Source organism: Mastigoproctus giganteus, chromosome 2 (assembly GCF_048544385.1).
Source record: "Mastigoproctus giganteus isolate SK-2022 chromosome 2, ASM4854438v1, whole genome shotgun sequence".
Lineage (NCBI taxonomy): Eukaryota > Metazoa > Arthropoda > Arachnida > Uropygi > Thelyphonidae > Mastigoproctus > Mastigoproctus giganteus.
Window position 1 is genome coordinate 38,540,124 of NC_143576.1, and position 17,481 is coordinate 38,557,604.

The 17,481-nt window shown below is 37.1% G+C and overlaps 1 protein-coding gene across 1 annotated transcript in view; it reads left to right on the forward strand.

The window, feature by feature from the left end:
* Cbp80 (Nuclear cap-binding protein subunit 1) overlaps positions 1 to 17,481 on the forward strand; it is a 393,330-nt gene that overhangs the window by 13,768 nt on the left and 362,081 nt on the right. The window contains exon 3 of the mRNA XM_090368459.1: positions 14,580 to 14,683. Coding sequence (XP_090224585.1) covers positions 14,580 to 14,683 — 104 coding nt within the window. The remainder of the gene's footprint in view (positions 1 to 14,579; positions 14,684 to 17,481) is intronic.

The window sequence follows — 17,481 nt, forward strand, 5'->3', positions numbered from 1 at the left end:
ACAAAATCTTGAAAGGAATGTTGTTGTCTTTACAATATTTTTCAACCTAGGGAATGAAGCAGCATTTAAACCAATCCTCAAAGAGAGCTATTGTTATCCATGCTCTCTCATTCAATCGGAAATGCACGGGTACGGTGGCTTTATTGACACCCTTAAATGCACGAGGATTTCCAGAAACATACACAAGCAGTGGTATCAATCTGTAATCTCCCGCTGCATTAGCCCCAAGTAAGAGTGAGGCCCTATCTTTTGAAGCCTTGAAACCTGGCATTGTCTTTTCCTCTTTGGCAGTGTATGTTCGATCCGGCATTTTTTTCCAATACAGAGCAGTCTCGTCAATGTATATAATGTAAAAGATAATGAAAATAATTATGGAATTAAATGTTTATTGCATAAAACAGCGGTTCTTAAAATGTGCGCCGTGGAATATTTTAAATTTTCGAGGGAAACACAGCGATACTCGACATCTGTCGGACACCGTGCGAACTACTAGCTCGAGGTAGTTCACAGTTTCAACATTTCTTATTAAGTTGTTTGGACCTAACTACTAAACGAAACTGTTAGGTATTTCTTTTGGTCTGGGTGCGCCTTGAAAAAATTACTGAGACATTAAAGGCACCGTGAACTGAGAAACTTTGGGAATCTCTGACATAAAATACATAATAAAGAAATTACTGTTGCGGAAATATTTGAACAGTGTTGACTTTCTCTTTTCATCAATCAATTTCCGATAGCCGACAACAATCTTCTCTGGGCCCTGGCAAAATAAATATCGCAGAGAACATCAAACCTTTTGTTTGAGGTTCTATGCGATACGAAAGATTTCATCTAATTCTTTTACCATTATCTCCTTCATGGTAACATTTTCATCTGGCTCATTTAAAAATTTGAATTTTTAAATGCAAGTCTGCATTGACTTTATTAGCAGGAGACAAACACGCCTTCTTCCGATGGTTGATGGAACACACCGAGGCGGGCAGCAGGCAAACGTTTGTTTTTTGTCCGTACGACTCGCGGTAAGCTTAAAGCGCGATTCAAATCTTTTTCTGCTATTACATAAAAAAAAAAAAAAGATCGCGTTAACTGGAAATTTCCATCGTGTAAAGTGAAAAGTGGTATCATTTTTCAAATAGCGTTAACTGAATATTGCATTAATCGAACTCACGTTATGCGAAGCCTAGCTGTATTTGGAATATTAGTTTACTTTGGTACTCAGTTAGCAGAATCATCTTGTAAAGTATAACCCTAATTGTGACATTAGTTCCATCGTAAGTAGTTTTTTTATTTTTATTTTTTTACAGTAGTCTTGGAGACAACCAACTTTGTCTTTATAGCAAATAACCAATTTACTTTTGATATGGATGTGGTCAGTAACACCCCCCCCCCCATTTCTTGTGTCTTTAGTTTTAATTCTGATGACAACCCTTTGTTGTTTTTTTTTTTCATTGTTTTAATTTGTTTTGTAATTTTGCTTTCCTCAGAGATCTTATCAAAACTGATTTAATTTAATATATGTTAATCCTATTTATTATGATTTGGTTTAAGGTTAATCTGCATATTTGCATTTGATTTAGTCCTGTTGTTTGGCTTGATCAACATTGAAATATGCATTTGGTTTGTTACATTTATTTATCTTAACTTTGATTATGCTACATTGTTTTTCATTTTGTGTTTGGTTTGTATAGTGACTTCTGTTGACCTTTGACTGGATAGCAGTCAATGATTGAAATACCATCCTTTTGGAGTTCACAAGTGTTGGTGTGTGTGCGTGTGTGTGCGTGCAGGGAACCCATAAGTATCATTCAAAAGGGGTTGATGCTTGTGAATTCCCCATCATTATTTTTAAATTTTGTTTATTGTGGAAGTAGCACTCTTCCTCTGATGGATGTGAGCATGCACCTTCTTGTGTGGGTTGGTGGTTGTTGTTATTGGACACTTTACAGCACAAAAATAGCCATTGTGTCTAGTGGAGAGTTGTTTTTAGCAATAGTATTGCCATATAGTCAAGGAAGCCACAGGCTTTTGCTGCCCTGGCAAAAAAAAAAAAAACCAAGTAGATAAGAAAATACAAATTATGTGCTTTTTCCCCCACCCAGACAGATAACTATCCAGTTGACCTTTGAATGTATTCAAACTGTCAGCCTCAACTACCTGTGAGGCCAGCTTGTTCCATCAATAAATCTTCCTACAATCTAATCTAAATCTCTTTGTGTAGTTTGAATTTATGACCCCTAGTTCTGGAATTCTTTTTAACATTGAGAATTCCACCTTCATTCATTTTACTAATCCCTCTCAGAGCCTTGTGAACCTCAATCAGGTCATCCCCTGAGGTACCTGGTTGCCAAGCCCTGTGGCCCACATAATCAAAGTCTTTCCTCATATGGTCGTCCTTCTGCTGATCTCACTATTTGCGTTGCCCATCTCTTTGGGCCCTGTCAAAAAGCTCAATGTCTTTTTTCAGATGAGGTCTCCATACTTGAACACTGTATTCCAAGTGTGGTCTTACACTTGTCTTATACAGTGGGGGTTATGACTGCCCTATCTCTACAGGATAATGTTCGTTTTTCTACTGCTGGGGGTGAATATTGCTTTGTTTCTTATGTTTATGATTTTATTTTACTTTGAATATTAGAAAATCTTAGTATTCAGCTGAATCAAATCTTGCCTTGTATATGTGTGATTATAGGATTAATCGGTTGCATTAGTTTTGTGGTAACTGTGATAGGATTCAGTACTGTGTATAACCACAGCATTTACTTCCACTGTTTGAAAGATGTTTTACTGTACCACCTGTGAAAAATAATCATGTAAAAGTCATTCTTTGTTGTTTGTTCAACACCTTATCCGGTTTCTTCAATTGGACTGAGCAATACTATAATTGGGCTATTTCTGATTGCCAGTGGTAAATGCTTTCAGAAAACTGCTTGTGCAGTCTCACACTATGTTAAAAATTGACTAATATATCAACACTTTGTCTGGTTTCTTCAATTGGACTGAGCAATACTGTAATTGGGCTATTTCTGAATTGCCAGTGGTAAATGCCTTCCTTCAGAAAACTCACACTATGTTAAAAATTGACTGACATACCCACTGCAATTTTTATGAAATCCTTTATTATTCTGTTGAGCATTATAAGTTGTAATGAATTACAACACTCACAGGAAACACTATAATGTGCTTCTTAAAACATTACATTGTTCAGTACTAACCATATGGTGCTAGAAAGCCCTGGGCTTTTAATACACTAACCAAAAAAATAATAAATAATAATAAACTACCTATTTGACTCCTTTCTCACATAGATATATATCCAGCTGAGATCTGAATTTTTCCCACTATTTCAACCACCCATGGAGACAACTTATTTCAATACTTATTGGACTGAAAGAAAACTTACTATAATCTAGTCTAAACCCCCCCCCCCCATTTCCCATCATGATTTTCACTGTTGTGGAATCACAACAGTGAAAATTTCACCCTTGTTCATTTTACTTTCACCTTTCAGAGCCTTACATGTCATTCAAATCTCTTCTTGGTTTCCAAGCTTTGTGTTCAGATTTCTTCTTAGGTGGTGTTTAGTTTCCAAGCTCTGCAGCCCACATATTTGAAGTCTTTCATCATGTGGCCAATGGTTTGCTGATTGCACCAGACACATTGCCCATCTTTGGACCTTTCAAGAAGCTCAGTGTCTTTTTTAAAGTACAGTCTGCATACTTGGACACAGTATTCCAAGCATGGTCTTACAATTGCCTTATACAGAGGTACAAGGTGTGGCTATTAAATAATGGGACTGCTGCAGCAAAGTAAATATAATGAAATATTTTGTACTTTACAAGATATCCTCTTCAAAATAAGTGTCTTGGACTTGCATACACAGTTCCATATGTTGCTTTCAAGCACAGAAACATTTCTGGACTTCATCTTCTGTAAGCCCTTTAAACACTTCGGTCATTTTTTTCTGAATGTTCAGTGGAAATGGGTTCTTTAAGTACACTTCAGTTTAGGGAAGAGAAGTCATAAGAGGTTAGTTCTGATGAGTAGGGCACATGTTCACACACAGGGATTTTTTTTTTTTTTTTTTTTTTGCCAGAAACTGGTGAACAGAGAGTGTGTTGTGTGCTGGAACATTGTCTTGATGGAGCACCCAACCATTCTTCCACAATTCAGATCTCATCCTTCAAATTTTTTTTCATGCAATCTTGTTAGAACTTCAATGCAGTATGTTTGATTGACAGTATGATTTGGTGGGATGTATTCAGCCATAATAATTCCATTAATATAGAAGAAAACAATAAGCAGGGTTTTCATTTTTGATTTTGACATTCTTTTTTTTTTTTTTTTTTTTTTTTTTCTGGTCTGTAGGTATTGTTTTGTCCTCCATTGCAGTGTGACTGTCTTTTAGTTTCTGGGTCATACTGGAACAGCCAACTTTCATCATAAATAATTACTGGAGCATCAGTTTTTTTTTTTTTTTTTCCAAAACATCTTCTCAAACCTAGTCTTCTCATTCTTTGATCTTTATACAAATTTTTGGCACCATCTTGGCAGACACATTTTTCTCATGTCTAAATTTTCAGTTAAAATTTGTCTGTTTCTTTGTCCATATTGAGTTCTGATGCAGTGATTCTAATGTTTAAGTGGCGATCACTTATAATCAGTGTCCTTACCTGGTCCACCTTTCTCTTCCTTCTAAATATCTTTTATGCCATTTGAACATGTGAGTTCGCGACATAGCATCTTCCCCTAAATTCGACGTAACAACTCATAACTTTCAGTTGGTGTTTTCTTTAGTGTTGTTAAAAATTTGGCGTTGATTCGTTGTTCAATTATTTTGTCTGTAATTTTTCTGGCAAACTGCAAAAACACAAGGTAATGAAAAGCAGTCTCACTTCAAAGTGAATGAATGTGTTGGAATGTGACCTGCCACAAAAATAGGGAATGGTTCAAGGTCAACTATTGTGCCTTTGTTTCATAGGTGGCTCTTGGTGTGTAGTGCCTGCTTGTGCAGTCTCATTATTTAAAAGATACACCTTATATTATGATCTTCCTGTCTTTACAAGCAAATGTTCAGTAAATCATCGAGAGGACACCATGGACCTTCCTTGATACCAGTCTACACTGCTTGGAGAACGTCATATATGAGTGTAATCGTAACTCCAAAATCTCTTTCTTCTTCTACTCTGTTTTAGTTCAACCCCACCAAGTGTGTAAGTTATTTTTGGGTTGCTGTTCCTCAAGACATTCTAAAATATTGCATTCAAACTACCCATTTCCACAACAACAACAGGGAAGTTTATTCCAACAATCAGCCACCCACTGGCTGAAGGCAAATTTCTGCACATCTATCCTGCAACCATTCTTCCGTAGTTTGAATTAATATTCCCTCATATGTGTAGTCTAAGTAAGAGGAAGAATGCTATCGACATATACAGGTAGTTCTCGAATTTACGAGTTAATTCGTTCCTAGCTCGTAAAGTGAAAACTCATAAAGCAGGAATTTATATCCCATAGACAAGGTTAAAAGTAGGGGTTACATTCTCAACAATGAAATTAGTTAGCCAATTAGTTTATGTTTAAACAATGATTGATTTATTGAAAGAAATGAAAACGTAGCCTGTGAAATAAACAAATTATAATAATAGAGAAAATATTTATGACTTACAAATGTTAAAGAATGTTTATTCTTCATTATTGGCTCGGCACTCGTTGGTTTGTTGCACAAGGAGTCGTCTTCTTCAGAAATGTTTCAAGAGGCATTTGTTTCCAAGATAATCTTCTCTTTTAATTATAAATTTCACGATTGCATGCATAAGCATTTTTTAACGGCACACACAAATTGCAACTAACACATTTCACATGGAATAACAAGTTTACGAAGCATAAAAAAAAAAAAAAGGACTGAAGAGAAGATTCTGAAAATTTATTTATGTTTTTATACGACTGAAGATTTCAGTAAAGGGGAAACACATTTCACTATAATAACGTAAAAAGCCACACATATCCAGCTATCGGTATTTTCGCAGATGCAAGAAGATCGAGTTGACGGCCCGTTTATAATTGCTTGCAGTAACAGAAAAGCCCAATAAACCGGAAAGTGCAAATTGTTTTTATTGTTTTATGGTCGTGACCTCCAGAAATGTGGTTTAGAAAAATATCACAAAGGCAATTAAAATTGATTCTTATAACGGAACATAGGATAACGATGTAAGTGTAGTGCATTTTAATGATTTGAATTGGTTACTAATACAATTTACAAACCATTCTCACAACCTTTTATATGGCCTTTAAGGTCATGCTCGGGACCTTAAAAATGACATTTTAGAGTAATAAATAGCTTAGTTATACAGCGAAAATTTCAACTTCCGAGATCTTAAAACAAATTACCAAAAAACAATGTGTTATTGAGTTCACATTACGATATTTTAACGATACAATGGTGTCTCTGGAACTGATTAATATCGTAAAGCGGGGTACACTGTATTTTTTAGCTACGCACGTGGTTTGAAATGCGGTATTTATGAATGTTTAACATTCGTTTTTTGCAATTAATGTTCATATTTTCGATTTTGTCGATACTTGATACTTGGGGAAAAAAAACTCGTAAAACGAGAACTGCCTGTACTTACTCAATCGGCGCCTCTGTAGCCAGGTGGGCAGGAGCAGCAGTGCGTAGCACACGCTTCTTGATTAGACCGGGGTTCGAGCCCGTGACCACCAAATACGGAGGATGCAGAAAGGTCAGGGAATGACCACCGCATATCCCCGGAGCAATATGGCCTTAGTTGCTAATGCTCCTAAAAACCAAATAACAAACAACAACAAACTTACTCAATCCATTCAAGGCCTTAAACAACTCTAATGCAGTCTTTTGCAGATGCTGCAATTTGCAGAACTGAAGCCTTTCTTGGCAAGAGCACTCTTTTGTTTCCTTCACCAATTTATGATTATGACAAAAGCCTCTACATGCAAATGGAATGGGCAAGTAAGCGTCAATGCCTTATTATGGGTGATTTCAATTTGCCTCTAATTGATTGGAGTAAATGGGAAGGAAACTCGACAGAACAAAATTTTTAAATCAACTAGATGACTGTTATTTGTATCAACATGTCAGGGAAAGTACTAGAGAAAAGAATATCCTAGACCTCATCATCACACATGAATCAGATGACATAACAGGGCTGATAGTAGAGGAACCAGTAGCAGGAAGTGATCACGGAGTTCTACGGTGGATGATGACGAGAGAGGTAGCAGAAGTAAAAGGCAAAGGAATGGGTTTTAATTTCAGAAAAGGAAATTACGATGCCTTAAGGTACTACATGGCCTCTATTAACTGGGTAGATATCGCGCTGAGAATGAATACAATTGAACTGTGGTACGCTTTTAAAACATTAATCACAGATGCCTTGAATGCGTATATACCATTAAAAAAATACTCCACGAGAAGGGTTCCAAGTTGGATGAATAGTGAAGTTGCCACATTAGTTGAGCAGAAAAAGGTGGCATGGAAAGGTTACAGAGCAATAAAAAGTACTGAAGCCTATAACAGCTACAAGGTGATCTGTAATAGAGCCACAGAAAAGGTTTGACAGGCAAAGACAGTTTATGAGAAATCACTAGCAAACAGAGCAAAGAGGGGGGATAAAGAATTCTTCACATATATAAATGCCAAGAAGAGCAGGACAAACCAGATCGGACCTTTACGTAAGGGAAAGGGGATAGTAATAAATACACCAGCTGCCGTTGCAGATGAACTCAACAGTTATTTTGCATCGATATTTACAAATGAAAAGCCTTTTGTGGCAATGGGAAATTGTGGGAGCGAAGTTCAAAAATATGTAATTAATGATACTGAAATTTCGCAAGATTATTTAATGAAAAAACTTTCGAGCCTACAGACCAGTAAGGCTCCTGGAGTTGATGGAATATACCCTATAATCTTAAGAGAGGCAGCAAGCGAGTGCATTGAACCATTGAGGCTAATTATGCGAGCATCACTAGACTCTGGGGAGATTCCCTTGGATTGGAAAAGTGCAAATGTATCTCCCATACATAAGGGTGGCTCTAAAAGTGAAGTTGGAAATTATCGAGCTGTCAGTCTGACTTCAGTAGTAGGGAAAATCATGGAGGCAATGATCAAGGGTGGAATTCAGGATCATTTGGATCGAATTGAAATGCTCAAGGATACTCAGCATGGTTTTGTAAAGGGAAAATCATGTTTAACAAATCTGGTTTGCTATTTCGAAAGGGTCACTCACGAGCTGGATTTAGGGAATAATTTCGACATTGTTTATTTAGATTTCAGCAAAGCTTTTGACTCAGTCCCACATGAGCGGTTGCTTTATAAGCTGGAACAGGTTGGAATCACTGGGAAAATCCTTAGATGGATAGAAGGATGGCTTCAGGGTAGGAGGCAGAGGGTTGTGATAAATGGCTATTCCTCAGATTGGGTTGATGTAAGAAGTGGGGTTCCCCAAGGATCAGTATTAGGACCACTGTTGTTTTTAATTTTCATAAACGACATTGATGAAGGGATAGAGGGCGTGATGTCTAAATTTGCAGATGATGTTAAAATTGGTAGAGTAGTTAATGATCACTGTCAAGCTGAGCTTCTTCAGAGAGACCTAGATAGACTTCAAGAATGGTCAGAAAAATGGCAGCTGTGCTTTAATCCAACAAAGTGTAAGGTATTACACCTGGGAAACAGTAATCCCAAAAAAACTTATTCATTTGGTGGAGTTCAACTAAACCCAGTACTGGAGGAAAGGGACTTGGGTGTTACGATACGGTCAGACATGAAGTTCTGTGAGCATTGTAAACAGGTTGCAAGGAAGGCCCATGGTGTCCTATCGATGATCTATCGAACTTTTGCAAGTAGAGATAGGGACGTGATAATCCCATTATATAAGGCTTATGTTAGACCACATTTGGAATACTGTGTTCAAGTATGGAGACCGCACCTAAAGAAAGACATCGAGCTTCTTGAAAGGGTGCAAAGAAGGGTAACTCGCCTGGTGAGATCGGCAAAAGGGCGTCCTTATGAAGAAAGACTTCGAATATGTGGGTTGCAGAGTTTGGAAACTAGACACCTTAGAGGAGATTTGATTGAGGTGTTTAAGGCTCTGAGAGGCATCAGTAAAATGAATGAGGACAAAATTTTCAAGATTATAAATGATGCTAGAACTAGGGGACATAAATTCAAGTTACGGGGGAAAATGTTTAGATTGGACTGCAGGAAGTTTTATTTTAGCCAGCGAGTTATAAATTACTGGAATAAGTTGCCTTCATGGGTGGTAGAGGCCGACAGTTTGGGGAAATTCAAAGGTCATCTGGATAGTACTTTCGGGTAAGGGAAGCGCATAGGATGATAGGTTTAATTTCCTTTTTATTTGTATTTTATTTTATTTTTTTTTATTTATTAATTATTATTATTTAGTTATTTATTTATTTATTTTTTGTTTTTATCATTGTTTTGTTCGGATTTTTTTTTTTTTTTTTTGGCTGGTGCAGCATAAGCCATAGGCTTTCTTGCGCCATGTGGCCGTTACTAATACTAATTTCATTGGCCTTCTATGCACGCATTCCAGCAGATCTGCGTTCCTAAAATGAGTTCTCTAGACCAGTGCTTCTGAAACTGACTATGGTGAAGGACCATAGTTAGTTTCAGAAGCACTGGATCTAACTATGGTGAAGGAGCAGTTCCTTTTATTTCTAATTTGTCGCAGACTGGTACTTTTGTAAAATACAAGTCTTTGCAGACTGGTAACAGAAGAATCGTTACCAGTCTGTAACAAATTGCACGAATTTCCAGTTCTCTAGATGTACTCTAGAGAATTGGAAGCTCTGCTCTAGATCTTTATATAGTACTCAAGATGTGGCCTAACCATGTCCTTATACAAAGGGATAATCACTTCCTTTTCCCTGCTAGTAAAGTCCTTGTAGTGAAGTTCATTGAAAAATGTTGTCTTGGCTGCTGTCTGCACTGCTCAGAGAACTTCATATCTTAATGCACTACCATTACTTTTCTATTATACTGAGTGTAGTACCAGTTAGTATGTGTGGTACTGATACTGTTTAATCTGGCTTTATCGTTACCTGTATGCAGTAATTTGCATTTGTCAATGTTAAACTTCAACTGCCATTTCTCAGCCCGTTGGTCTCATTTTTCTAGATCTTTTTTGCAGTAGCTTACCTTAGTTATTGTCATTAACCACCCTGCCAACCTATGTATCATCTGCAAACTTAGACATTAAGCTTGACATGCCTTCATCAGTATCATTGATAAATATTGAAAACAACAGTGGACTCAGTGCCAAACCCTGAAGGTCACACTAATAACATGTAGGCTGAAGTGTGAGATGTCCAGCTGTCAGTTGTGATTAGTGAAACCCAGTGAATTCACAACCACCTCTTGCTGAAAATTGTGAGTGGGAAAAGTTTATTGAGTGTCATTTATAATCTTATCCTTCATATGCTATGGTCAGAAACTGGGTTTCAGAATTTAAGTTTGGACGTGACAGTGTTGAAGATACTCCCCACAGTGGGTGGCCTCTTATCGCATTGATGCCTACAAATGTGAATGTCATTCATGGCCTGATCATGCAAGACAACATTCAACATCCCCCACGAGTGAGCTCACAATATTGTGGTGAATGTTTCAGAAATGAAAAAAAAAATTTCTTTGAGGGTGAGTCCCTAAAGTTTTGAATGCAGATCAAAAGCAAGAAAGAGTGAGGTGTGGTCATGAGATTGTGCAGCATTTTGAAGCTAATGGAGCTCAGTTTTGAGCTTGTATGGCACTATGGACAAAACATGGTACACCACTTTGATCCTGAAGAAAAGAATCAAAACAGTGGAAGTATTCCTCTTCTGCCCCTCCTAAAAGTTTTGAGTGTGGAAGTCAAGTGGGTGAGAGAATCTGCCAAGTACTCAATCGAAAACTATTTTTCTCGTTCCTCTCTCCGATCAAGAGATTTTAGAAGCAGGGAATCAATTGAAAGAAAAGGGAGCCCTTGGCTTTGATGAAATATCTCCGTCTCTGCTGAAAAAGGTCCTTAATTCAATTCTTACACCACTGAAGTATATATTCAATCTCTCCTTTCAATCTGGTAAATTCCCTTTTCAATTCAAAAAAGCAATAATCATCCCTGTTCCAAAGGGAAACCGTTGTAACTCTATCAACTTTCGCCCAATAGCTCTACTCTCAGTTTTTGCAAAATTCTTCGAAAAAATTCTTCATGGCAGACTCATGGGTTTCTTGAAGAAAATCAGCTCATCCATCAACAACAGTATGCTTATCGCTCTAAAAGATCCACTGATCTTGCAATTGTTGACTTCTGCTCAAAGGATCATTGATAGTCTTGAAAAAGGTCACTATGCTATAGCACTGTTTCTTGACTTATCTAAAGCTTTTGATTGCATAAACCATACTATTCTACTTAACAAACTCAATAACCTTGGCTTGAGAGGGAAAATTAACCTCCTTGAAGACTACCTTACCGATCGGCCATTTGTCGTAAGAACAAATCAATCATACTCCGACATCTATTTCTTCAGGGGAGTACATCAAGGCTCACTTCTTGGACCTATCCTATTTGCTCTTTACATCGATGAATTTCTCTCTTCTTCCATCTTCTCACCTAGTAGCGTATGCCGATGATATTTCCATCCTAATCACAGATAAAGACCCTAATGAGCTTCAACTCAAAATCTCTGCCTTGCTTTCTGTGGTGCATAATTGGCTTCAAAAGAATCAGCTTATACTGAATCCAGAAAAATCAAAATATATGGTGTTTAGAACGAAAAACAAACCACTAAATATTGATTTAGACGTAACATACAAAGAAAAACAACTTGAAAGGGTGAACAAAGTTTCTCAGAATCTGGCTAGATGATAAGCTAAGTTGGGCAAAACAAATGATAACCCTACAAAAGAAAACTTCGTCACTAGCGGGAATACTCGCCAGGGCCTCTGCCTGGGTGTCTCCTTCTCTTCTCAGATAAGTATTCTTTTCTTTAATTCAGCTGCACCTCACCTATGGAATCATCTCATGGGGTACCACCAGCCAAGAAAACCTTTGCGAGAATCAACTCCATTCTCAATTGATGCGTTCGTTCAATTTTGGGCCTTCCCTGGAATGCATCGGTTAGTTCGAGATACAAGGAATTGAGACTACTAAGCATCTACCAGCTATTGCAGAAAGCCAAGGCGATCCTTGTTTACAATGCTATGAAGACAGCAGACTTTCCCCCTCTCTTCAGATCATTTTTCATAACAATAGACGAAGAAGAAATATCATACAATCTAAGAAATGAAGCCAACCTGAAGATTCCGCTTTTCAGAAAAGCCATAGGTCAGAAAAGTATAAAATACAGAGGCACTTAAACCTGGAACAAACTTCGTGCAAAAATCAAAAATGACACTTCACTAAATCAATTCAAGAAACTACTAATTGAACACATCACCAGGGATGATTCAAATTACCTTCCACTCAACTCCTGGATTTTAAAAACACCAACATGGAAATAATGTCCAAATGTTAAAGGAAGCAGTTGGCAAATAGTTTGTGAATTTCTGTGCATGTATCTCATAATTTTTCTTTTCTCTCCTCATTTAATTGTAAAAATGTTCACAATGATGTTATAAGTAGTGATGCTTTTCGAAGTCTTCTGTAAAGAAATCTACAAAAAAACTCAAGTTTATTTACCGTATTTTCCCATGTATAAGACGCACCTTTTTTCGAAAAATGTGGGGTCTAAAAACTAGGTGCGTCTTATACAGTGGTTGTAGATTTTTTTACTTGCATTTCGCACTTGTTGTCTTTGCGCTCATTGTTTCGCACTTGTTACCGGTATATTAGGTTACGTTTTGCCACGTTCTGCCCAGAAATGTCGAAGAAAAGATTTTTGAACAGTACTGAATTCAAGTTAAAAGTGATCCAGTTTGCAAAAGTGAATGGAAATCGTGCTGCTGAACGTAAGTTTGGTCCTCCTCCAACTGAGAAAACAATCCGAGACTGGCTACGGGAAGAAGAAACCCTACTGAAAATGTCATGGCAGAAGAAGGCCATGAGAGGCAAGTCAGCAAAATGGCCTGATTTAGAGAGGGAATTGAAGATTGGATTGAAGAGCAAAGGGCAATTGGAATTCCTGTGTCCACAAAGATGGTTCAGCATGAGGCAAGAAGAATTGCTGATGAAAAAGAAGTTACTGATTTCAAAGGAGGACACAATTGGTGCTTCAGGTTCATGAAACATAATGGACTAAGCATGTGTACACGCACCAGACTTGCCCAAAAGATGCCTGAAAGCTATGAGCAGAAGGTCCTTGAATTTCATCATTTTGTCATTCAATGTTGGAAGACATCAGTTTGTGTTGGGACAGATTGCAAATATGGACGAAGTCCCCCTTCAATTTGATGTAATAGTAGTAGTGGCATGTGATGCAAGAAAGCAAGTGTATGAGCTTATGCAGCAAGTAACTATGTCCCAAGTAACAGATCTGTTGATAAGAAGGGGGTGAAAACTGTAACTATGAAGATGGACATGAAAAGAGCCATTATACAGTTGTTCTAGCTTATTGTGCCAATGGAACCAAGATGCCTCCTATGCTGATTTTCAAATGCAAAACAATGTCAAAAGAAGACATTTCTCAAGGAGTGATTGTCCACGTTCATGACAAGGGTTGGATGGATCAGGATGGGATGAAGATCTGGTTTGAGAACGTTTGGAGCAGGAGACCAGGTGGGCTCTTACGCAAACCTGCCCTATTGGTGCTTGATCAGTTCAGGGCACACATAACAAAAAACACAAAGAAGATTGCTGCAGAGCAAAAAACAAAACTTGCCGTCATGCCTGGAGGCTTGACATCCCAGCTCCAACCACTTGATGTCAGCATTAACAAACCCTTCAAAGCTGCCATGAGAGACAAATGGAACCAATGGACGAAGTCTTCTAGGGACAATTTGATACCAGCAGGAAGAGTGAAGAAACCAACTATAGGAGAAGTTTGTACCTGGGTGAAAAGATCCTGGGGTAATATTAAGATTGAGATCATTGTCAAGTCATTTAAGAAGTGGCATTTCAAATGCCATTGATGGAACTGAGGACGAGGCAATATATGAAGACAGTGATTTGTCATCAGACACAGATGAGGACAAGCTAATGGATAGGAGTTTTGACAGTGATGAGGAGTTATATGAATTTTATGATGAACAAAACTTGAGTTCAATAACTTTATGTAATACATTTTTTTTTTTTTCAAATTTCGGCCCCAAAATTAAGGTGCGTCTTATACATGGGGAAATACGGTATGTCTTTGCTGTTGAACATTACCTGTACAATTTCAGAACTGTACATTTTTCAATTGTATATTCATAATTTTTTAAGGGAACACCCCCTAAAAAGCCATTGGCTTATGTGTTCTCCCTCCCTTTTTGCTGTTATCTCCCAAAAAAGTAACATAAAATAGAGGTAAATAAATTATTATTATTGTAATTGTCATTTGACACATTATGCATTTCTGTCATCATATTTTCTTTTCTTGCTATGACTTGAAATTTAGTATTTAATGATTCTTTGCAGAGCACATCATCTCTTGAAAGTAACTTAGAAGGGCTTGCATCAGTATTGGAAGCTGATCTTCATAGTAATAAAACAACAATTTTGAGGACGCTGTGTGATACTTGGTGATTATATAATTTATTTAATAATTAATTAAATTTATTATATTTATCATGCTTAATCTTTATGAATTAGGAATAGCACTTCCTTTCTTCAATGTGTATTGCATCTACCAACACATAATCAAGGAAATTCGTTTATTGGAAGCCACACTGGAAATGGCATAAACTGATAACTCTGCAATGAGCATTTGATAAAAAATAGTTGTTTTATTTTAATTGTATTTAGGGAACAATATTGGTACAGCATGTTTTCTGGATGTACATTTGATCTAGTGAAATTGAGAAAATATTTCTATTGATAATATTTCTAAGCTGCGTTACAAACTTTGAAAACTGGTGTCTTCGCATGAACATTAGTAAAATCAAACAATACTAATCCTTTATTGAATGGAAAGTAATCTATTACAGTATGGTAGTGGAGAATGTTTTCTGCTTTAAATGAATAGAAAGTACCTGTCACTATTCCATCTGGAAATAATGTTGAGTGGTGGAAAGCCAGTAACAATTAGTGTTTTATTCTGAGAAGTCCCGTGCGGTAAAATCAAACAGGACGCTACCCTTTATGTTACCGAAAATAATCCTGTAAGTCAGAGTCTTACAAATACCTTAATCTCTGATTAAGAATAGCAGGTAGAAATAAATAATTTTACAACCAAAGGAAAAAACATTTCAGAAATATTTTAGTTAGTGAGAGTTGACCTGTCGCTATAGCACGTAAAGCATAGATGTAAACATTGATATGTTTACATCTATGCTTTATGTGCTATACCAACTGTTGATTTATGTGTTTGTTTTGTTTGTGCATACAGTTGATCGCGAGTAGAAAGAGAAATCAACAATAATGTCGATTTCTCTTTCTACTCGCAACCAACTTTTTAAATCTCTGTAAGCCAGAGATTTAAAAAGTGTGTGGGGAGTGGTTTGTTGTGTAGTGTTATGTTCTGTTGTTTCTCTGACCATTTAGCCGTTGGGCCCCTATTGGGACCCACCGTCGCCCACACTTTGCCACAAGGAGGCAGGTCAGGCACCCAGTAGATTATTTAAGTACTCTGGCAGGTCGTGCCACCTATTTTCCGAGGATTTCAGTGGCATGCTTGTTCATCTTTACTTTTGTTTTAGCCATATTCATCTTTAGTCCGAAATCTTTACTAACTCTGCATAACTGATTAAGATCTCTCTCTTAATTATTTGGGATCGTGGCTTGTGATCACAATGTCATCTGCAAATTGTAAATGATTTAGATACTCTCCATTCTTACTTGCATCTGGTTAGTATGGGCTTGGCACATCCAGGATTCTGAGCTGGATAACATTATTCTTCTCTTTCTTGGTGATTTCTCTCTCTCTCTCAGGGTAAATTGGGAAATTTTTTTTGGCTGGTGCAGCATAAGCCTCAAGCTTCCTTCCACCATATGACTAATAATAATAATAAATAATAATAATGATTAACATTGACTCCTTTCTGCAACCAGTCTAATCTTCTAAAAGCTTCCTGATTTTCTGCAGTAAACAACTTCAGAGATATTGTCTCCCCTTGTCAAACTCCTTTCTCAATTTTAAATTTGCTACTGTCTTTGTTTTGTCTAATAAAGGAGGTAGCGTTCTCATATATTTTCTTCAAAATCATAATATATGGGGTATCTATGCCTTGTCTTTCCAGTGCCCGAAATATTGCCTTATGCTGTGTGGAGTCAAATGCCTTTTCATAATCCACAAATGCCAGGCATAATGATGTTTTATATTCATTTGGTTTCTCCATTAGCTGTGATATTACGCAAAGGTGATCCTTAATTGAGAATCCTGTCTTAAAGCCAGCTTGCTCTTTCAGTTGATTCTCATCAAGTATTCTTTCTAATCTGTTAGCAATGACCCTTGTGAACAACTTGTAGATGTGGGATAACAAGCTATAATTTCTGATTTATGATTTATCTTCTTTCTTATACAGCAAAACTATGATTGCATTATTCCACTCCTTAGGCATCACACCTTTTCTAATGCATTTTGTGAACAGTCTTGCCAGTTTTTGTGTCATGTCTCTTCTCCCAATTTTAACAATTCTACAGTAACTTCATCTTCCCCCGGGGCTTTCTGATTCTTCATTTTCTTCAACGCATGTTCTACCTCATCAAGAAGTATACCGGGTATGTCGTATGTGTTACTAATTTGTGATCCATCTTCCCCACTGCTGTCATCATTCCCTTGCTCCTTGTATAATTCTCTATAGTAGTCTTCTATAATTGGAATTATGCCTTCTCTGCTATTTATAAGTACATTATTGCTATTCTGCAGTTTCAGTATCATTTATATTTCTGTATTACTGCTCATGGCTGCTGATTTTCTTGAAAAAAGTGTTTTTTACTGACATTGCTTGGGACTCTGCAAATTCCATGTCTTTCACCTCTTTCATTTCTTTCACCAATTCCACAATTTCCTATAGTTTCCCTTTTTAGGTAGCCTTAATCTGATGAAATAAAATGAGTTTGAGTTTTGACTTACACTTTTTTTCCACAAATGGTAGGGTGGGTTAGTTTGCATGCATGCATCCAGACTGTCTCATGCCCACCAATCAAGCAGCTGAAGGCATTATCACAGTATGAGGTATGTTCTGTTGGTCTGCTTATATCATTAGAAGGTTGTGTTATCTCTGGTGCATAATTTTCTGTTGTGTTAGACCAACTTTGCCCTGCAGTGCTTCATTTTTACCCAGATTGCAATGGATTCTTTCAAGATGACAACACAGCTATCCACTTTGCAAAAATTGTATCTGATTGGTTTGAGGAACATTCTCAAGATTTCCAGCAT